The sequence below is a fragment of the Hypanus sabinus genome, chromosome 6 (assembly GCF_030144855.1).
Source record: "Hypanus sabinus isolate sHypSab1 chromosome 6, sHypSab1.hap1, whole genome shotgun sequence".
Taxonomy (NCBI): Eukaryota; Metazoa; Chordata; class Chondrichthyes; order Myliobatiformes; family Dasyatidae; genus Hypanus; species Hypanus sabinus.
Window position 1 is genome coordinate 118,189,067 of NC_082711.1, and position 18,758 is coordinate 118,207,824.

General features: G+C 46.3%; 1 protein-coding gene across 1 annotated transcript in view; it reads right to left on the reverse strand.

Moving 5' to 3' along the window:
• Window positions 1-11,423: 11,423 nt before the first annotated feature.
• Window positions 11,424-18,758, reverse strand: part of LOC132395070 (SLAM family member 5-like) — a 56,361-nt gene continuing 49,026 nt past the window's right edge. The window contains exons 4-6 of the mRNA XM_059971386.1: window positions 17,466-17,639; window positions 17,026-17,111; window positions 11,424-12,892 (exon numbers count right to left, since the gene is read on the reverse strand). Of these exons, the coding sequence (XP_059827369.1) occupies window positions 12,770-12,892; window positions 17,026-17,111; window positions 17,466-17,639 (383 nt within the window). The 3' untranslated portion in view covers window positions 11,424-12,769. The remainder of the gene's footprint in view (window positions 12,893-17,025; window positions 17,112-17,465; window positions 17,640-18,758) is intronic.

Below are 18,758 nucleotides of genomic sequence, written 5' to 3' on the forward strand. Positions count from 1 at the left end.
TAAAGTGCATGTACTTCAAAGCAAGAAGCATCAGGAACAAAGGTGATGAACTGAGAGCTTCCATGTACACATGGAATGATGATGTAGTGGCCATTATGGAGACCTGGCTGGCATCAGGGCAGGGATGGATTCTCAATATTCCTGGATTTCAGTGTTTTAAAAGGGATAGAGAAGGGGGAAAAGGGGAGGAGGGTGGCATTACTGGTCAGGGATACTATTACAGCTACAGTAAAGGTAGGTAATGTAGCAGGATCCTCTTTTGAGTCAGTATGGGTGGAAGTCAGAAACAGGAATGGAGCAGTTACTCTACTGGGGGTATTCTATAGGTCCCCTGGTAGCAGCAGAGATACCGAGGAGCAGATTGGGAGGCAGATTTTGGAAAGTTGCTAAAATAACAGGGTTGTTATCACGGGTGACTTTAACTTCCCTAATATTGAATGGCACCTGATTAGTTCCAATAGTTTAGATGGGGCAGAGTTTGTTAAGTGTGTCCAGGATGGATTCCTGTCACAGTATGTTGACAGGCTGACTAGCGTGAATGCCATACTAGATCTAGTACCAGTTAACAAACCGGGTCAGGTTACAGATCTCTCAGTGGGTGAGCATCTGGGGGACAGTGACCACCACTCTGTGACCTTTAGCATTATCATGCAAAAGGATAGAATCAGAGAGGACAGGAAAATTTTTAATTGGGGAAGGGCAAATTATGAGGTTATAAGGCTAGAAATTGTGAATTGGGATGATGTTTTAGCAGGGAGCAGTACTATGGACATGTGGTCGACGTTTGGAGATCTCGTGCAGAATGTTAGGGATAAATTTGTCCCGGTGAGGAAGATAAAGAATGGTAGGGTGAAGGAACCATGGGTGACAAGTGAGGTGGAAAATCTAGTCAGGTGGAAGAGATGAGGTTTAGGAAGCAAGGATCAAATGGGCCTATTCAGGAATATAGGGTAGCAAGAAAGGAGATTAAGAAGGGACTGAGGAGAGCAAGAAGGGGGCATAAGAAAGCCTTGGTGAGTAGGGTAAAGGAAAACCCTAAAGCATTCTTCAATTATGTGAAGAACAAAAGAATGACAAGAGTGAAGGTAGGACTGATTAGAGATAAAAGTGGGAAGATGTGCCTGGAGGCTGTGGAAGTGAGCGAGGTCCTCAATGAATACTTCTCTTCGGTATTCACCACTGAGAGGGAACTTGATGACGGTGAGGACAATATGAGTGAGGTTGATGTTCAGGAGCATGTTGATATTAAAGGAGAGGAGGTGTTGGAGTTGTTAAAATACATTAGGACGGATAAGTCCCCGGGGCCGGACGGAATATTCTCCAGGCAGCTCCATGAGGCAAGGGAAGAGATTGCTGAGACTCTGGCTAGGATCTTTATGTCCTCGTTGTCCATGGGAATGGTACCAGAGGAATGGAGAGAGGCAAATGTTGTCCCCTTGTTCATAGAAGATAGTAGGGATAGTCTGAGGTAATTATAGACCAGTCAGCCTTACGTCTGTGGTGGGAAAGCTGTTGGAAAAGATTCTCAGAGATAGGATCTATGGGCATTTAGAGAATCGTGGTCTGATCAGGGACAGTCAGCATGGCTTTGTGAAGGGCAGATTGTGTCTAACAAGCCTGATAGAGTTCTTTGAGGACGTGACCAGGCATATAGATGAGGGTAGTGCAGTGGATGTGATCTACATGGATTTCAGTAAGGCATTTGACAAGGTACCACATGGTAGGCTTGTTCAGAAAGTCAGAAGGCTTGGGATCCAGGGAAGTTTGGCCAGGTGGATTCAGAATTGGCTTGCCTGCAGAAAGCAAAGGTGGAGGGGCTACATTCAGATTGGAGGGTTGTGACTAGTGGTGTCCCACAAGGATCGGTTCTGGGACCTCTACTTTTCGTGATTTTTATTAACAACCTGGATGTGGAGGTAGAAGGGTGGGTTGGCAAGTTTGCAGTCGACACAAAGGTTGGTGGTATTGTGGATAGTGTAGAGGATTGTCGAAGATTGCAGAGAGATATTGATAGGATGCAGAAGTGGACTGAGAATTGGCAAATGGTATTCAACCCGGAGAAGTGTGAGGTGGTACATTTTGGAAGGACAAACTCCAAAGCAGAGTACAAAGTAAATGGCAGGATACTTGGGAGTGTGGAGGAGCAGAGGGATCTGGGGGTACATGTACACAGATCCCTGAAAGATGCCTTACAGGTAGATAGGGTAGTTAAGAAAGCTTATGGGCTGCTAGCTTTCATAAGTTGAGGGATAGAATTTAAGGGTCGCGAGGTAATGATGCAGTTCTATAAAACTCTGGTTAGGCCAAACTTGGAGTACTGTGTGATTGCCTCGCCACAGAAAGGATGTGGAAGCATTGGAAAGGGTACAGAGGAGATTTACCAGGATGCTGCCTGATTTAGAGAGTATGGATTATGATCAGAGATTAAGGGAGCTAGGTCTTCACTCTTCGGAGAGAAGGAGGATGAGAGGAGACATGATAGAGGTGTACAAGATATTAAGAGGAATAGATAGAGTGGACAGCCAGTGCCTCTTTCCCAGGGCACCACTGCTCAGTACAAGAGGACATAGCTTTAAAGTAAGGTGGGGGGAGTTCAAGGGGGTTATTAGAGGAAGGCTTTTTACTCAGAGAGTGGTTGGTGCGTGGAATCTACTTCCTGAGTCAGTGGTGGAGGCAGATACACTAGTGAAGTTTAAGAGACTACTAGACAGGTATATGGAGCAATTTAGGATGGGTGGGTATATATGGGATGCAGGGTTTAAGGGTCGGCACAACATTGTGGGCCAAAGGGCCTGTACTGTGCTGTACTATTCTATGTTCTATGTTATATGTCCTATGAAAATAATTAATCTGCCTGTTCCTATCCTCTCTGTCTCATGGCACAGGCAGCAATCTCGAGATTACCACCCTTGAGTTCCTGCTTTTTAACTTCTTTCCTAGCTTCCTATATTCCTCCTTCAGGACCGCATCCCTACTCCTATATATGTGTCATTGGTCCCCACGTGGACCATGACATCTGGCTGCTCACCTTCTCTCCTGAGAATACAGAGAACTTGATCAGAGATATTGCGGACCATAGCACAGACCATCCGAGATTCTCAATCTGTCCCACAGAACCTCCTATCTGTCCCCCTAACTATCGAATCCCCTATCACTACAGCTTTCTTCTTTTCCCTCCTTCCCTTCTGAGCTGAGGGTCCAGACTCGGTGCCAGAGACATGACCACTACAACTTATCCCTGGTAGATCGTCCCCACCAACAGTATCCAAAACAGTAAACTTTTTGTTGATGAGTACGGCCACAGGTGTGCTCTGCTCTTTCTGCCTATTCCCCTTCCCCCTCCTGACAGTCACCCAGTTAGCTACCTGTCTCCCGACTTTTAGGGGTGACTGTCTCCCTGAAACTCTGATCTATTGCTCCCTCTTCCTCCCGAATGATCTGAAGTTCATCCAGCTCCGGCTCCAGTTCCCTAATTCGGTTTGACAGGAGCTGCAGCTGGATGCAGGTGTAGACATCAGAGACAATTGTGCTGTCCCTGACTTCCCACATCCTACAATCAGAGGCTGGACTGCCCTATCTACTGCCTCCATCACCAACTCCTAAGTTAATTAAAGAAATAAACTTACCCAGCCAAACCTCTTGAGCCAAAGCCTCAAAGCTCCACTCCTTTACAGGCCACTCGCCACTGGCCACTCTGCTTCAGCTACCCCTCTTTTTATTTGGTTGAACTTCTCAATTTTTGATTGCCCAATCAAACTGCTTGATCACCTGACCTCGATTGCCCAAATCAGCTGCTTTCTGCTGAGCCTGAGCTATTAAAACCTTGATTGACTTGATTGCACAATCCAACTGCCGAAACCTCTCGAACCAAAGCCTCAAAGCTCCACCCTTCACTCACTCACTCCCCACTCTCCACTCCCGGTTGAGGTAGAGCTGCCTCTACATGTTTCTGGTGTATTTGAATGGCCTCCCCAAGGCTTTTGTTGCTTCAATAGTCTTTTCATCTGGGCCGTGTGGGAGGTGTAATTTTACATGCTGCTTGGCTGCTTTATCAGCTGCCACATTGCCCCATGTTACGGGATCTGTGGTACCAGTGTGGGCGCCGTACTTGATTGTTGCTGAACTATTTCGCAGCTGCACCGCCTGTAGCAGGTTCACCATCACACTGGCGTGTTGTATAGGCTTCCCAGATGAAGTAATAAATCCCCTATTTTCCACAGGGTCCTGAAGTCATCTACTACCCCACAGGCTTAACGAGAGTCAATATAGATGTTGGCGGTCTTCCCGGCAGCGAAGATACAAGCCCAGGTTAACGCACAGAGCTCACCTGCCTCAGCGGATGTGCCTAGAGGGAGGACTGATGTTACTATCTCCACTACATTCAGGCAATCATGGGGTTGGGAGGACCAGGGAGAAGCATTAAAGTGGAGGGATTTAGGGCTGGTGTTCTGTGAAAAGAGAGGTTAGGTTTACATAGCAACATCACCTCTTAGCCGGTTCGGCGAGGTACGGTCAAATGCTGTGTTGTTGTTGAGTTGAGGAGCGGCAGCTCTGAGTGGGGAGTGAGAACAGTGCAGCCATGATCTAAGACCAATGGCGTGGCTTTTCCCACCATAATGACAGTGGTGGTGACCACAGCACAGAGGCAGCAAGGACCTCAGGGGGCAGAAGGGTCAAATAGTTGGCTACAGACCATCGAAGTCCACTGTGTTCTTGGGTCAAGACAGCACTAGCAAACCCCTCCATTCATTCTCAAATTTCAACAAATAATTGTTTCTGTGCATGGAAAAAGCCAGAGTTCAAATAAACTTCGGCAACTAGTCTCTCCAGACCAAAACCTATGGCCCCACCAAAGAACTTACAAATAGGAGTAATGCCATCTGGCCCATTGAACCCGCTCTGGCATTCAATAAGATGATAGTTGATCTGTCCATGGACTCATCTCCACCTACCTGCCTTTTCCCCATATCCCTTAAATTCCCCTACTACACAAAATTCTATCGAAACTTGTCTTAGATATGTTTACTGAGATAGGCTCCACTGCTTCTTTGGGCAGAGAATTCCACAGATTCACCACTCTTTGGAAAAGCAGTTCCTCCTTATCTCCGTACTAAATGTAATGCCACAAATCTTGAGGCTATGTCCCCTAGTTCTAGTCTCATCTGCAAGTGAAAACCACATTCTTGCCTCAATCTTATCTATCCCTTTCATAATTTTATCTGTTTCTATAAGATCTCATCTCATTCTTCTGAATTCCAGTGAGTACAGTATAAGGAGACTCGATCTCTCCTCATAGTCTAACCCCTCATCTCTGGAATCAACCTCGTGAACCTCCTTTGCACCGCCTCCAAAGCCAGTATACCCTTCCTCAAATAAGCAGACCAGGACTAGACTCAGTACTCCAGGTGTGGCCTCACCAGTAACCTGTACAGTTGCAGCCTCTTGAATTTAATCCCTTCAGTAATAAAGGCAAACATTCTATTGGCCTTCTTGATAGTCTGCTGCACTTGCAACTCAACCTTTTGTGATTCATGCACAAGCACTCTCAAGTCCCTCTGCACAGCAGAATGCTGCAATTTTTTACCATTTCTTTACCATTTAATAATCTGCTCTTCCATGTCTTCCTTCCAAAGTGAATGACCTCACAGTTACCAACATTGTATTCCATCTGCCACCCCCTTGCCCACTCACTTAACCTATCTATGTCTCTCTGCAGACTCTCTGTATCTCCAGCACAATTTGCTTTTTCACTGAATTTAGTATCATCAGCAAACTCAGATACACTACACGCGGTCCCCTCTTCCAGATCATTAACGTAGATCATGAACAGTTGCGGGCAACTGGATCTTCTGGTCTTTCATGTGGCACCTTATCGAACACCTTCTGGAAATACAAATAAATAACATCCATCTGATCCCCTCTATCCACAGCGCTCATTATATCCTCAAAGAACTCCAATAAGTTTGTCAAGCAGGATCAGTATTGGCTGAATCCATCCTGTGTCTGCCTCATGGATCCATTTCTTTCCAGATGCCTGACTATTTCTTATTTAATGATAGCTTCAAGCTTTTCCCAACTACAGATGTTAAACTAACTGGCCTACAGTTACCTGCCTTTTGCTTAAATCCTTTTTTGAACAGTGGTGTGGCATTTGCCACCTTCCAATCTGACTGGAGCTGCCCAGAGTCTAGAGAATTTTGGTAAATTATAACCATATAACAATTACAGCACAGAAACAGGTCATCTTGGCCCTTCTGGTCCGTGCTGAACACTTACTCTCACCTAAACCCACTGAACTGCACTCAGCCCATAACCCTCCATTCCTTTCCTGTCCATATACTTATCCAATTTTTTTTAAATGACAGTATCGAACCTGCCTCTACCACTTCTACTAGAAGTTTGTTCCACACAGCTACCACTCTCTGAGAAAAGAAGTTTCCCCTCATGTTACCCCTAAACTTTTGCCCCCTAACTCTCAACTCATGTCCTCTTGTTTGAATCTCCCTTACTCTCAATGGAAAAAGCCTATCCACGTCAACTCTATCCTCCTCATAATTTTAAATATCTCTATCAAGTCCCCCCTCAATCTTCTACGCTCCAAAGAATAAAGACCTAACTTGTTCAACCTTTCTCTGTAACTTAGGTACTGAAACCCAGTAATGTTCTAGTAAATCTTCTCTGCACTCTCTCTATTTTGTTGACATCTTTCCTATAATTCGGTGACCAAAACTGTACACAATACTCCAAATTTGGCCTCACCAATGCCTTGCACAATTTTAACATTACATCCCAACTCCTACACTGAATGCTCTGATTTATAAAGGCCAGCATACAAAAAGCTTTCTTCACCACCCTATCCACATGAGTTTCCACCCTCAGGGAACTATGCACCATTATTCCTGGATCACTCTGTTCTACAGCATTCCTCAATGCCCTACCACTTACCATGAATGTCCTATTCTGATTAGTCCTACCAAAATGTAGCACCTCACACTTATCAGCATTAAACTCCATCTACCATCTTTCAGCCTACTCTTCTAACTGGCCTAAATCTCTCTGTAAGCTTTGAAAACATACTTCATTATCCACAATGCCACCTATCTTAGTACCATCTGCATACTTACTAATCCAATTTGCCACCCCATCATCCAGATCATTAATGTCTATGACAAACAACATTGGACCCAGTACAGATCCCTGAGGCACACCACTCGTCACTGGCTTCCAACTTAACTAACAGTTATCCACCACTACTGTCTGGCATCTCCCATCTAGCCACTGTTGAATCCATTTTACTACTTCAATATTAATACCTAACAATTGAACCTTCCTAACTAACCTTCCATGCAGAACCTTGTCAAAGGCCTTACTGAAGTCATTATAGACAACATCCACTGCTTTACTCTCATCGACTTTACTAGTAACTTCGTCAAAAAATTCAGTAAGATTTGTCAAACATGACCTTCCTCTCACAAATCCATGTTCCTAATCAGACCCTGTCTATCCAGGTAATTATATATACCGTCTCTAAGAATACTTTCCAGTAATTTACCCACCATTGATGTCAAACTTACAGGCGATTATTGCTAGGTTTACTCTTAGAACCCTTTTTAAACAATGGAACCACATGAGCAATACACCAATTTTCCGGCACCATCCCTGTTTCTAATGACATTTGAAATATTTCTGTCTTCTATAACTTCTAACTTCCATAACTTTTTCTATGATCATCTTCTGTAACTTCTGCCATTTCTTTCAGCACCCTGGGATACAGTCCATCAAGACCGAGGACTTGTCTATCTTCAGGCCCACCTTCAGACCAAGTTTGCTCAGCACTACCTCTTTAGTGACAGCTATTGTATTGAGGTCCTCACCTCCCATTGCATCCATAACATCTCTCATTGGCATGTTAGGCGTGTCCTCCATCATGAGGATGGAGTTATTCAAAGACTCTGCCATTTCCTCATTACCCAAAATCAATTCCCCCTTCTTGTCCTTCAAGGGACCAACGTTCACTATAGCCACCCTTTTCTGCTTTATATAATAATACTGGTGGCCCATTTTCCAAACGTTCACTTTACGACAGCTTGCTGTTACGAAAGACCCACATTAATTATCTGGTTTCGCTAGCCGAAGAGTGTTTTCACTGTTACAAAAAAAAGGCAGCGCGCACCCCGAGCAGCCAAACTCCTCCCCCGGAACAACATTCTAGCTGCCATAGCTTAAACACGTGTCTGTGAGCATGTGTGCTTTATCTCGATTCATTTTGCGCATCCGTTAACAAGATGAGTTCTAAGGTATCGGAAAAGCCTAAGAGAGCTCGTAAGGGTGTTACACTTAGCGCAAAACGGACTTAATTAAGCACTTCGATCATGGTCAACGAAGTAAGGGCATTGTCCATGCGTTGAACTTGCCTGTGTCCACCATTCGCACTATTTACACACAGAGAGAAAGAATCTTGAAAGCTGCCAATGTTACTGTTGGTTCTGCTTGTAGCAGAGTGGTCTCTATTAGTCAGCATCCAATAATGGATAAAATGGAAAGTCTATTGCTTGAGTGGATTGATGTATGTACAAAGTGTGGTGTTTCTTTATCTTATACTTAAGGAGAAATCAGTCAATCTGTTTAATAAGCTGAAACAGAAAGCACTCGACGATGGTGATGAAAGGTAGTCATGGGTGGTTTGATCGGTTTCTGAGGTGAGGGCAGCTTCATAGTTTAACGTTTACTGGACAATGCGCTTCAGCTGATACTGAAGTTGTTGAAAAGTTCCCAGCAGAAGCGAAGAAAATAATTACAGAAGGTGATTATTCATATAAGCAAGTGTTTAACTGTGATGAAACTGCAATTTATTGGAAAAAAATTTTCCCACATGAATTAAATATTTTTGTGAAAATGGAATTTAAAGATAGTCATGGGTGCTTTGATCAGATTTTGAGGAGACAGCAGCTTCATAGCGTAAAGGTTACTGGAGAGAGCACTTCTACTGAGAGAGTTTGTGTGAGATTTTCACTACGCTTGACCGTACTGCAATGGTTGCAGAAAAGTATTGCTACTTTATATATAGGCTGTATATTTATCATATTATTCCTGCCTTTACTATATGTTAGTGTTATTTGGTATGATTTGGTATGTTATTTTTTTGGATCTGGGAACAGTCACAAATTTTTCCCATACAAATTATTGGTAATTGCTTCTTCACTTTACCACATTCCAGCTTACGAACCAATTCACAGGAACACTCTACTTTCGGATAGCAGGGGAAACCTGTAAAAACTTTTACTAGGCAACACGAGTGAATCTGCAGATGCTGGAAATAAATAAAAACACAAAATGCTGGCAGAACTCAACAGGCCAGACAGCATCTATGGGAGGAGGTAGTGATGACTTTTCGGGCCGAAACCCTTCATCAGGAGGGTATTGGCCCGAAATATGGCCACTACCTCCTCCCATAGATGCTGTCTGGCCTGCTGAGTTCTGCCAACATTTTGTGTTTTTAAAAACTTTTACTATCCTTTCTTATATTTTGTGCTAGTTTATTTCCATAATCTATCTTCCCTTCCTTTTTACTTGCTTAGTGGTTTTTTGTTGCTTTTTAAAGTTTTCCCTATCTTCCAGTTTCCCACTACTCTTGGTGACATTATATGCACAAGCTTTTAGTTCTTTTATTTCCTTAGTTGCTGTCTGTCCTCACCCTTACTGTCCTTGCTTTTAACTGGAATATACCTTTTTCTGAGCACTGTGAAAAATGTCTGAAAGTCTTCCACTGCTCCTCAACTGTCCCACCATATAGCCTGTGTTCCCAGTCTACACTAGCCAAATCCTCCCTCATCCCATTGTAGGCGTAATACTCTGGTTTTAGATCAAACTATTGCACTCTCCATTTCTATGAGAAACTCAATCATTCTGTGATCACTCTTTCTAAGAGGATTCCTAGCAACAAGATCACTAATTTTATCTGTCTCATTGCACAGGACCAGATCTAAGATAACACATTCCCCTGTAGGTTCAGTGACATGTTGTTCAAGAAAGCCATCACCGATGCATTCCTCCTCAAGAGTGCCTTGACCAACCTGATTCACCCAATCTATGTGTAAGTTAAAGTCCTCCAAGTTAATTGCTGTTCCAATCTTACATGCCTCAGATATTTCAGTTCAGTTCAGTTTCTGTTTATTGTCATTTAGAAACCACAGGGTCAATGCAGTTAAAAAATGAGACAATGTTCCTCCAGAATGATATCACAAAAGCACACTACAAAAAAACACTACCAGAAAATCCACATAACATTTGGCAATCCCCAAATCCAGAGTCCGGAGAGGCTGCTGCATATTAATATCATGCTACTGTCTTAGCACGTTCCCCGGAAAGGAGCTCCAAAATCCACCAGACAAAACAAGACTACCCAGACACACTAAGTCAGGAGACCAACTCTACCACCCAACAAACCAAAAACGAAAGCTACAAGACCTCCACAAAACCACATAGTTACAACAGTGCAAACAATAGAATAATTGATAAAAAAAAACAGACCATGGCACAGTAAAAATAGTCCAATGATGTTAAAAGACTATAAATTCAAAAGAAACCACCGCACAGTTTCCACAAGTCCTTAGGGTCCCGATAGACTCATCAGCCCATGCAGGCGGCAGAAGGGAATACCCCCGCTCTCTCTGTTTCTCTGTTTATTGCCTAAGCCACTATAATATTATTCAGTGGCCGACAGACAACTACCACCGGTGATTTTATTCCCTTTACTTTCACGAGTAGCTTCAGATTCTTCTGCTTGGAGCTGAGTCTGATCTGCGCTAATGATACATTGCTAGGACACTGCCATAACCGTAAACTACTTGAAAGTGGTTAGCAGCTTGAGCAGGGTGGTATGATCATGAACAAGGCAGTTGCAAGGAACCGCTGACGAGGATTTGATCCAGAATAGGTATCAAGTTCTTGCAGCCTATGTAGATGCTAACAAAGACTGTGGCGAGGATAAGCTAAATGAAAACAGGTTCACACTGTCTATTCCAGCTCTGGGAGCAAAAACTGTGGGGCATAGAGGAAATATAGATCAGGGTATAAACACTACTCTCTATTCCAACCTGAAATGCGTGACCTGTTTCATTGAGTTATAAAAATGAGAAATGCTGGATGGCTGTAATGAAGACAGAAAGAGCTCATTATGTCAGCATCCTTGGGGGGAGATTGAGAACAGTTTTTCTTCACACTGCAGCTTCTTCATCAGGACTGACTGGGAAAGAGTGACTTCAGAATATGAACTACAAAAGGTAGTTTTCAGGTGTCACATGTTATCAAGTGGAATCTTGGCCTTCATTGTGAGAGGAACTGAGTTTAAGAGTAAAGCATTTTACTGCAAATGTGCGGGATACATGGAGTCCAAGAATCCAGATAAGAACTTAGAATTAAGAACTAAAGTAGCTTTATTAATTTTATTAACAGTGACAATGCAGACTTTGTGGCACTACTGCATACCTGTCTTTTCTGGGCAAGCTCATGCAGTTCTCTCACACCAGTTGGACATGACATGTTAAACGCTCAACATTGCTTTTTCTCAGCATTATAAGGCAATCGTTCTACTTTGCTTTAAAAGTGTTGCAATGCATGAACACCCCCAGACGTGTCCTCCACTGTGAAGAATGACACAAGATAATCATTCAAAGCCTCTGTTGTTTTCTCATTCCCCAATATCAATTCATCTTTCTCATCCTCCAAGGGATTTACATTCACTTTAGCCAACCTTTTCCACTTTATATAATTTTAAAAACTTTTACTATCCATTTTTATATTTTGTGTTAGTCTCCATGTAGACAAGACAAAAGATGACTGTGGGCTTCAGGAAGGCTCCTGTCAACCACTCTCCATTGCACATCAGTGGCTCTGCTGTAGAGAGTCTGAAGAGTATGAAGTTTCTTGGTGCGCTCAGAATAAAAGCCACCGAGAGGTTCAGCTGGGTCTCCCTCCCCCTGTTTGTCACATTTACTGGGAGTGTTGATAAAAGAGCCCAAAGTATTGATGAGGACTCCTTCCACCCATCTCAAAATCGCCAACACCATCAGGAAGGAGGTACAGAAGCAACAGGACTGGGACTGACAGACCGGGAACAGATTCTTCCCTCAGGCTGGGAGACTAATGCCTCCCCTGTCAGCACCGAGGTCTTGTCACTCAGATAGTGAACAGCTTACTGGTCCTGCAGACTACATGTGCTCGGAATTACATTTTATTATTTGTGGTAATAACATGATGTTTTATGTCTTGTGAGTGTGCCACACTCCAGAGGAATATTGTTTTATTTGGTTGTAAATAAAAACAGTCAGATGACAATAAACTTGAACTTGAGTTAGTAATTGGCAGATAATGGAGGAATCCTGAACCAGAGGGCATAGGTTTAATCTGAGGAGTAGAGGCATTCGAGGGGATCTCAGGAAAGCAAGTTTGCAACCTGAAACACAGTTCTCTCACAAGATTTGAAAGTATCTGGTGAACACTCGAATAGTCAAAGCACAGAGGCTACGGAGCAGGTGTTGGGGTGAATGGGTTTGGTACAGATGGTACTCGGTGAGCTGTATGAACAGGAAGGGTGAAGGATGGGGTGGGCAAGTTACCCGATATACATGCTCTACCTACCCCACCCACACCTACCCTCACGGGGGTACTGCCTGGGCCACAAGAGAAACCCATTGCAATATCTGCCCTCCCACCATCCCCACCCTGATTTAACACCCAAGCACTCGCGACTGTGGCTGTCGAACACGGATCACATCCGTGGAGGATGGTTGTCTCCTGGTTCACAATGGTGGGTTATTTGAGGGGACCTAGGGGTCTTGACAGTGTCATACACGGTGGGAGGAATCTTCATCATCTCCTCTTGACTGAGAACCTGCAGAGAAAGCACAGATTTCAGAGACGAGATGCAATCCTGGACACGGGAAATGCAGGTGGGGGACAAGACCATTCTCTCATTCTGCAGATACCCTCATTCCTCAACATTAACTACCCCTTCACCAATCTTTATATTATCCACAAACTTTACCACAAAGCCATCAGTTTTATGATGAAATTCATTGACATATAACATGAAAAGTCCCCAACACCAACCCCTGTTGAACACCACCGGTCACCGGCAGACAACCAGACAAATTCCCCTTTACTCCCACTCCTCCCAATCAGACAATCGTCTGTCCATATCGAGAAAATCTGTAATTGTTGGAAATCCAAGCAACACCCGCTGAATACTGAAGAGCAGGCCAGGCCAGGCAGCATCAATGGAAATAGTCTCAGACTGACCCTTCATCAGGACTGGAAAACAGATGAGAAGTCAGAGACAGAAGGTGGGGTGAGGGGTGGGGAGGAAGAAGTACAAGGTGGTAAGTGATGGGTGAAACCGGGAGACGGGGAGGGGTGAAGTAAAGAGCTGGGAAGTTGATCAGTGAAAGAAATAAAGTTCTGGGAAGGGGGAATCTGATATGAGAGGCAAGAAGACCATGGAAGAAAGGGTAGGGAGGGGCACCAGAGGGAGGTGAAGGGCAGGTAAGGAGATAAAGTGAAAGAGGGAATTGTGAATGGGGGAGACATTACCGAAACTTTGAGAAATCCATGTTCATGCCATCAGGTTGCAGGCTACCCAGATAGAATACAAGGTGTTGCTCCTCCAACCTGAGTGTGACCTCAGTGCTGAAGCAGAGGGTGTTGTGGACTGACATGTCAGAATGGGAATGGGAAGTAGAAATGACATGGGGGCCACTGGAAGATCCTGCTCTACCCCAGCCAGCTCTCTCTTATACCTCTGTAATACCCATTGTACTACTAATAAATCTCACTTCAGCTTCTCCCTCTCAAACTGCAGTAGGGAAATATTTTATATCATCATCACTGCCTTCTACAGATCCTTTACCTCAAGCTCCCTGATGAAATCTGATCAAATAGCAGTGACTGGGTGTGAGGGTGTAATCTACCCCAGTGACTGGGTCTGAGAATGTAATCTACCCCAGTGACCAGGTGTGAGAATGTAATCTACCCCAGTGACCGGGTGTGAGAATGTAATCTACCCCAGTGACTGGGTGTGAGGGTGTAATCTACCCCAGTGACTGGGTGTGAGGGTGTAATCTACCCCAGTGACTGGGTGTGAGGGTGTAATCTACCCCAGTGACCAGGTGTGAGGGTGTAATCTACTCCAGTGACCAGGTGTGAGGGTATAATCTACCCCAGTGACTGGGTGTGAGGGTGTAATCTACCCCAGTGACCAGGTGTGAGGGTGTAATCTACTCCAGTGACCAGGTGTGAGGGTGTAAACTACCCCAGTGATTGGGTGTGAGAATGTAATCTACCCCAGTGACTGGGTGTGAGGGTGTAATCTACCCCAGTGACCGGGTGTGAGGGTGTAATCTACTCCAGTGACCAGGTGTGAGGGTGTAAACTACCCCAGTGACTGGGTGTGAGAATGTAATCTACCCCAGTGACTGGATGTGAGGGTGTAATCTACCCCAGTGACTGGGTGTGAGAATGTAATCTACCCCAGTGACCGGGTGTGAGAATGTAATCTACCCCAGTGACCGGGTGTGAGAATGTAATCTACCTCAGTGACTGGGTGTGAGGGTATAATCTACCCCAGTGACTGGGTGTGAGAATGTAATCTACCTCAGTGACTGGGTGTGAGGGTATAATCTACCCCAGTGACTGGGTGTGAGAATGTAATATACCCCAGTGACCGGGTGTGAGAGTGTAATCTACTCCAGTGACCGGGTGTGAGAGTGTAATCTACCCCAGTGACCGGGTGTGAGGGTGTAATCTACCCAGGTGACCGGGTGTGATCTACCCCAGTGACTGTGTGTGAGGGTGTAATCTACCCCAGTGACTGGGTGTGAGGGTATAATCTACCCCAGTGACTGGGTGTGAGGGTGTAATCTACCCCAGTGACCGGGTGTGAGGGTATAATCTACCCCAGTGACTGGGTGTGAGAAGTTAATCTACCCCAGTGACCGGGTGTGAGGGTGTAATCTACCCCAGTGACTGGGTGTGAGGGTATAATCTACCCCAGTGACTGGGTGTGAGGGTATAATTTACGCCAGTGACCGGGTGTGAGAATGTAATCTACCCCAGTGACTGGGTGTGAGAATGTAATCTACCCCAGTGACCGGGTGTGAGGGTATAATCTACCCCAGTGACTGGGTGTGAGAATGTAATCTACCCAGTGACTGGGTGTGAGGGTGTAATCTACCCCAGTGACTGGGTGTGAGGGTGTAATCTACCCCAGTGTCTGGGTGTGAGAGTATAATCTACCCCAGTGACTGGGTGTGAGGGTGTAATCTACCCCAGTGACCGGGTGTGAGGGTATAATCTACCCCAGTGACCGGGTGTGAGAATGTAATATACCCCAGTGACTGGGTGTGAGGGTATAATCTACCCCAGTGACTGGATGTGAGGGTGTAATCTACCCCAGTGACTGGATGTGAGGGTGTAATCTACCCCAGTGACTGGGTGTGTGGGGATAGTGCAGCCCGGTGAATGGGTGTTTGGGGGAGTGTATCCAGTGAGTGCATGTGTCGGGTCAGTGTACCCTAGTGATTTAGTGCTGGAGAGGACAGTGCACTCCAGTGAATGGATGCAGGGGGGCAGAGTACCCCAGTGATTGGGTGCGGAGGGCAGTGTACCCCAGTGAATGGGTGCGGAGGGCAGTGTACCAGTGAATGGGTGCGGGGGACAGTGTACCCCAGTGACCGTGTGCATGGAGGGGGAGAGTGTACTCCAGTGACCACGTGTGTGTGGGGGGGGGGAACAGCGTAACCAAATGACCAGGTGTGTGAGGTGGGAGAGGCCAGTATACCCCAGTCACTCAGTGTTTGGATGGAGACAATGTATCCCAGCGACTGGGTGTGTGTGTGTGTGTGTGGGAGGGACAGTGTACCCCAGTAACCGGGTGTGGAGGGGGGGATGTGTATCCCAGTGACCGTGTGTGTTTGGGCGGGGAGGACTGTGTACCCCAGTGACTGGGTGTCTGGAGGGGAAATGACAATGTACCCCAGTCACCATGTGAGGGGTATATGATCGGACAGTGTACCCCAGTGACCGGTGTGTGTGGGAGGTCAGTGTGCCCCAGTGACAGTGTGTAGGTTGGAGGTTTGGGTGACAGTGTACCCCAGTGACCAGGAGTGTGTGCGCAGGGGGGTTGATAGTGTACTCCAGTGACTGAGTGTGGACAGAGGGGGACAGTGTACCTGTGTGTGTGTGTGTGTGTGTGTGTGTGTGTGTGTGTGTGTGTGTGTGTGTGTGCGTGTGTGTGTGTGTGTGAGTGTCTGGACAGTGTATCCCAGTGTTTGGGTATGTGGGAGCTCTCTTCCCCAGTGAATGGGTGCAGGGGAAGGTCAGATAACCACAGTGACTGGGGGGGGGGGCGTGGAGGGGTGGTGACAGTTAACCTCATTGACCAGGAGCAGGGAGGGCAGTGTACCCCAGTGGGCCAGGGTTTGGAGTGTACCCTTGTGACTGGTTGTGGAGGGAGGGGGATAGTGCACTTCAGTGACCGTGTATGTGTCTGGGGGGAGCAGTGTACTCCAGTGACCGGGTGCAGGGGAGTAAGTGTGCCCCAGTGTCTGGGTTTGTGTGTGGAGATTGTGCTGTGACAGTGTACCCCAGTAACTGAGTGTGTGGGGGCAGTGTACCCCTGCATATGAGTGGGAATGGAATCTTGCTGCCCTGGTTGAACCAATGTGAAGGTCACTGTTCAGTTTGAGGGGGATTCTCTTTGTTTATTGCCCGGGATCTCACAGAGCCTTTGTTTATGTTGCTCAGCTCTGTGGAATCTTTGACAGGACTGTAAGGGCGCTCAGCTTTGGCTCTCGATGAGCCTGCGATTGTCCTTTGTGCCAGCAACACCCAGTGGTCTGAGGACATTAAACTAGTACCCCTTCCCGAGGTAATGTGGCTGTCCTTCAGACTGTGAGAGTGGTCCCAGGGGATTGAAGAGTTCAGTCTGCAGTTTCCCCTCCCTTCACGGGGTAATACATCTCCTCTTACCATCTCGTTTCCCTCTGGAGGCTGCCGGTTAGTTGCTGTTATGTTTATTGCCTGAACTTCTGCGTAAATAGTGCAGGGACTTGGGTCTGTGGAGCAGAGGAAGAGGAGATGAGGACCAGACCCACCACAATGTTTCCTTCATGCCCCAATTACTGTCACCCCTCTGCACCACATCCACTGCCAATCCCCCATCTCTCTTGAATCCCCCCCTCATCTCTCCTTTCCCTCCCACCCTCCACTCCCTCTAACCTCTTTATTCCTTTCTCCAACCACCCACCTCCTCCCTCTCCCACCTGCACCCCATCTCCTATCGACCCCACACACCAACTACATCCCTTCTCTCACCTTTTGTCCCGAGATGTGAGGGTCAGGATGTGAGACACCTGCCTATACCGCTCCCCTGCTCCCCGGTCCTTCGGGTAGGACAGTTGGGTACTTGCCTTCAGGCCTGCTCCCTTCTGTTGTCCTCCTCCCGTGGGTGAAATAAATCGAGCGAACTGAGCCCTTCATCTTAATGGCAACCACAAAGACGATGATTAGAGTGCCTACAATGACTGCAATGGCTACAATGACTGCAATGTTCTGCTTGTTGTTGCTGTTTGACGATTTGTCAGCTACACCAGGAGAGGAGAAAAACAGCAGTGAATAATCCCATCCTCACGCTTCCAGTGATGGGAGATCGAAGGATCAATTTCATCCCACCTGCGGATGAAGAAAACTCCCATTCACCCCAACCATCACTCCCCACCCTTCTATTACCATCACTCCCCACCCCTCCATTACCCCTCATCACACCCCTCCACTTCATTACCTCTCCACATCACTCCTGATATCACTCCCCTCCAATACCCCTCATCACTCCCATCCCATCCATTACCCATTATCACTCAAATCCCCTCCATTACCCCTCATCACTCAGATCGCCATCATTAAACCTCATCACTCTCTCCTCCATTAACATATCTCCTGACCCCTCCATTAACCCTACCACTCTTCACATCACTCCCCTCCATTACCTCTCATCAGTCCCATCCCCTCCATTACCCCTCATCACTCCCATCCCCTCCATTACCCCTCATCACTCCCTTCCACTCCACTACCCCTTATCACACCACTTCCCTCCATTAACCCTCATCAATTCACTCCCTTCGATTACCCCTCATAACTCCCTTCTCCTACATTACCCATCATCACTCCCCTACTCTCCATTACACTTCATCACTCAAATCCCATCTATTATCCCTTATCACTCCCATCCCCACCATTACCCCTCATCACTACCCTCCCCTCCATTACCCCTCATCACACCCCTAGACTCGATTACCCCTTATCACACCACTCCCCTCCATTACCCCTCATCACAACCCTCCCCTCCATTACACCTCATCACTCTCCTTCCAGCCATTACCCCTAAACACTCCCCTCTCCTCCATTGACCCTCATATCTCCCATCCCGTCCATTAACCCATCACTTCTCACATCCTTCCCCTCCATTACCCTCAATCACTCCCTTCCCGTCCATTACTACTCATCACTTGCCTCCCATCCATTACCTCTCAGCACTATCCAGCATCCCTTACCTCTCATCACTCTATTCCCCACCATTATCCCCATCACTCCCAGCCTCTCCAAGTCCCCTTATCACATCACCCTCCTCCATTATCCCTCATCACTATCCTGCCCTCGATTATCCCTCATCACTCAAATCCCCTCCATTATCTCTCATCACTCCC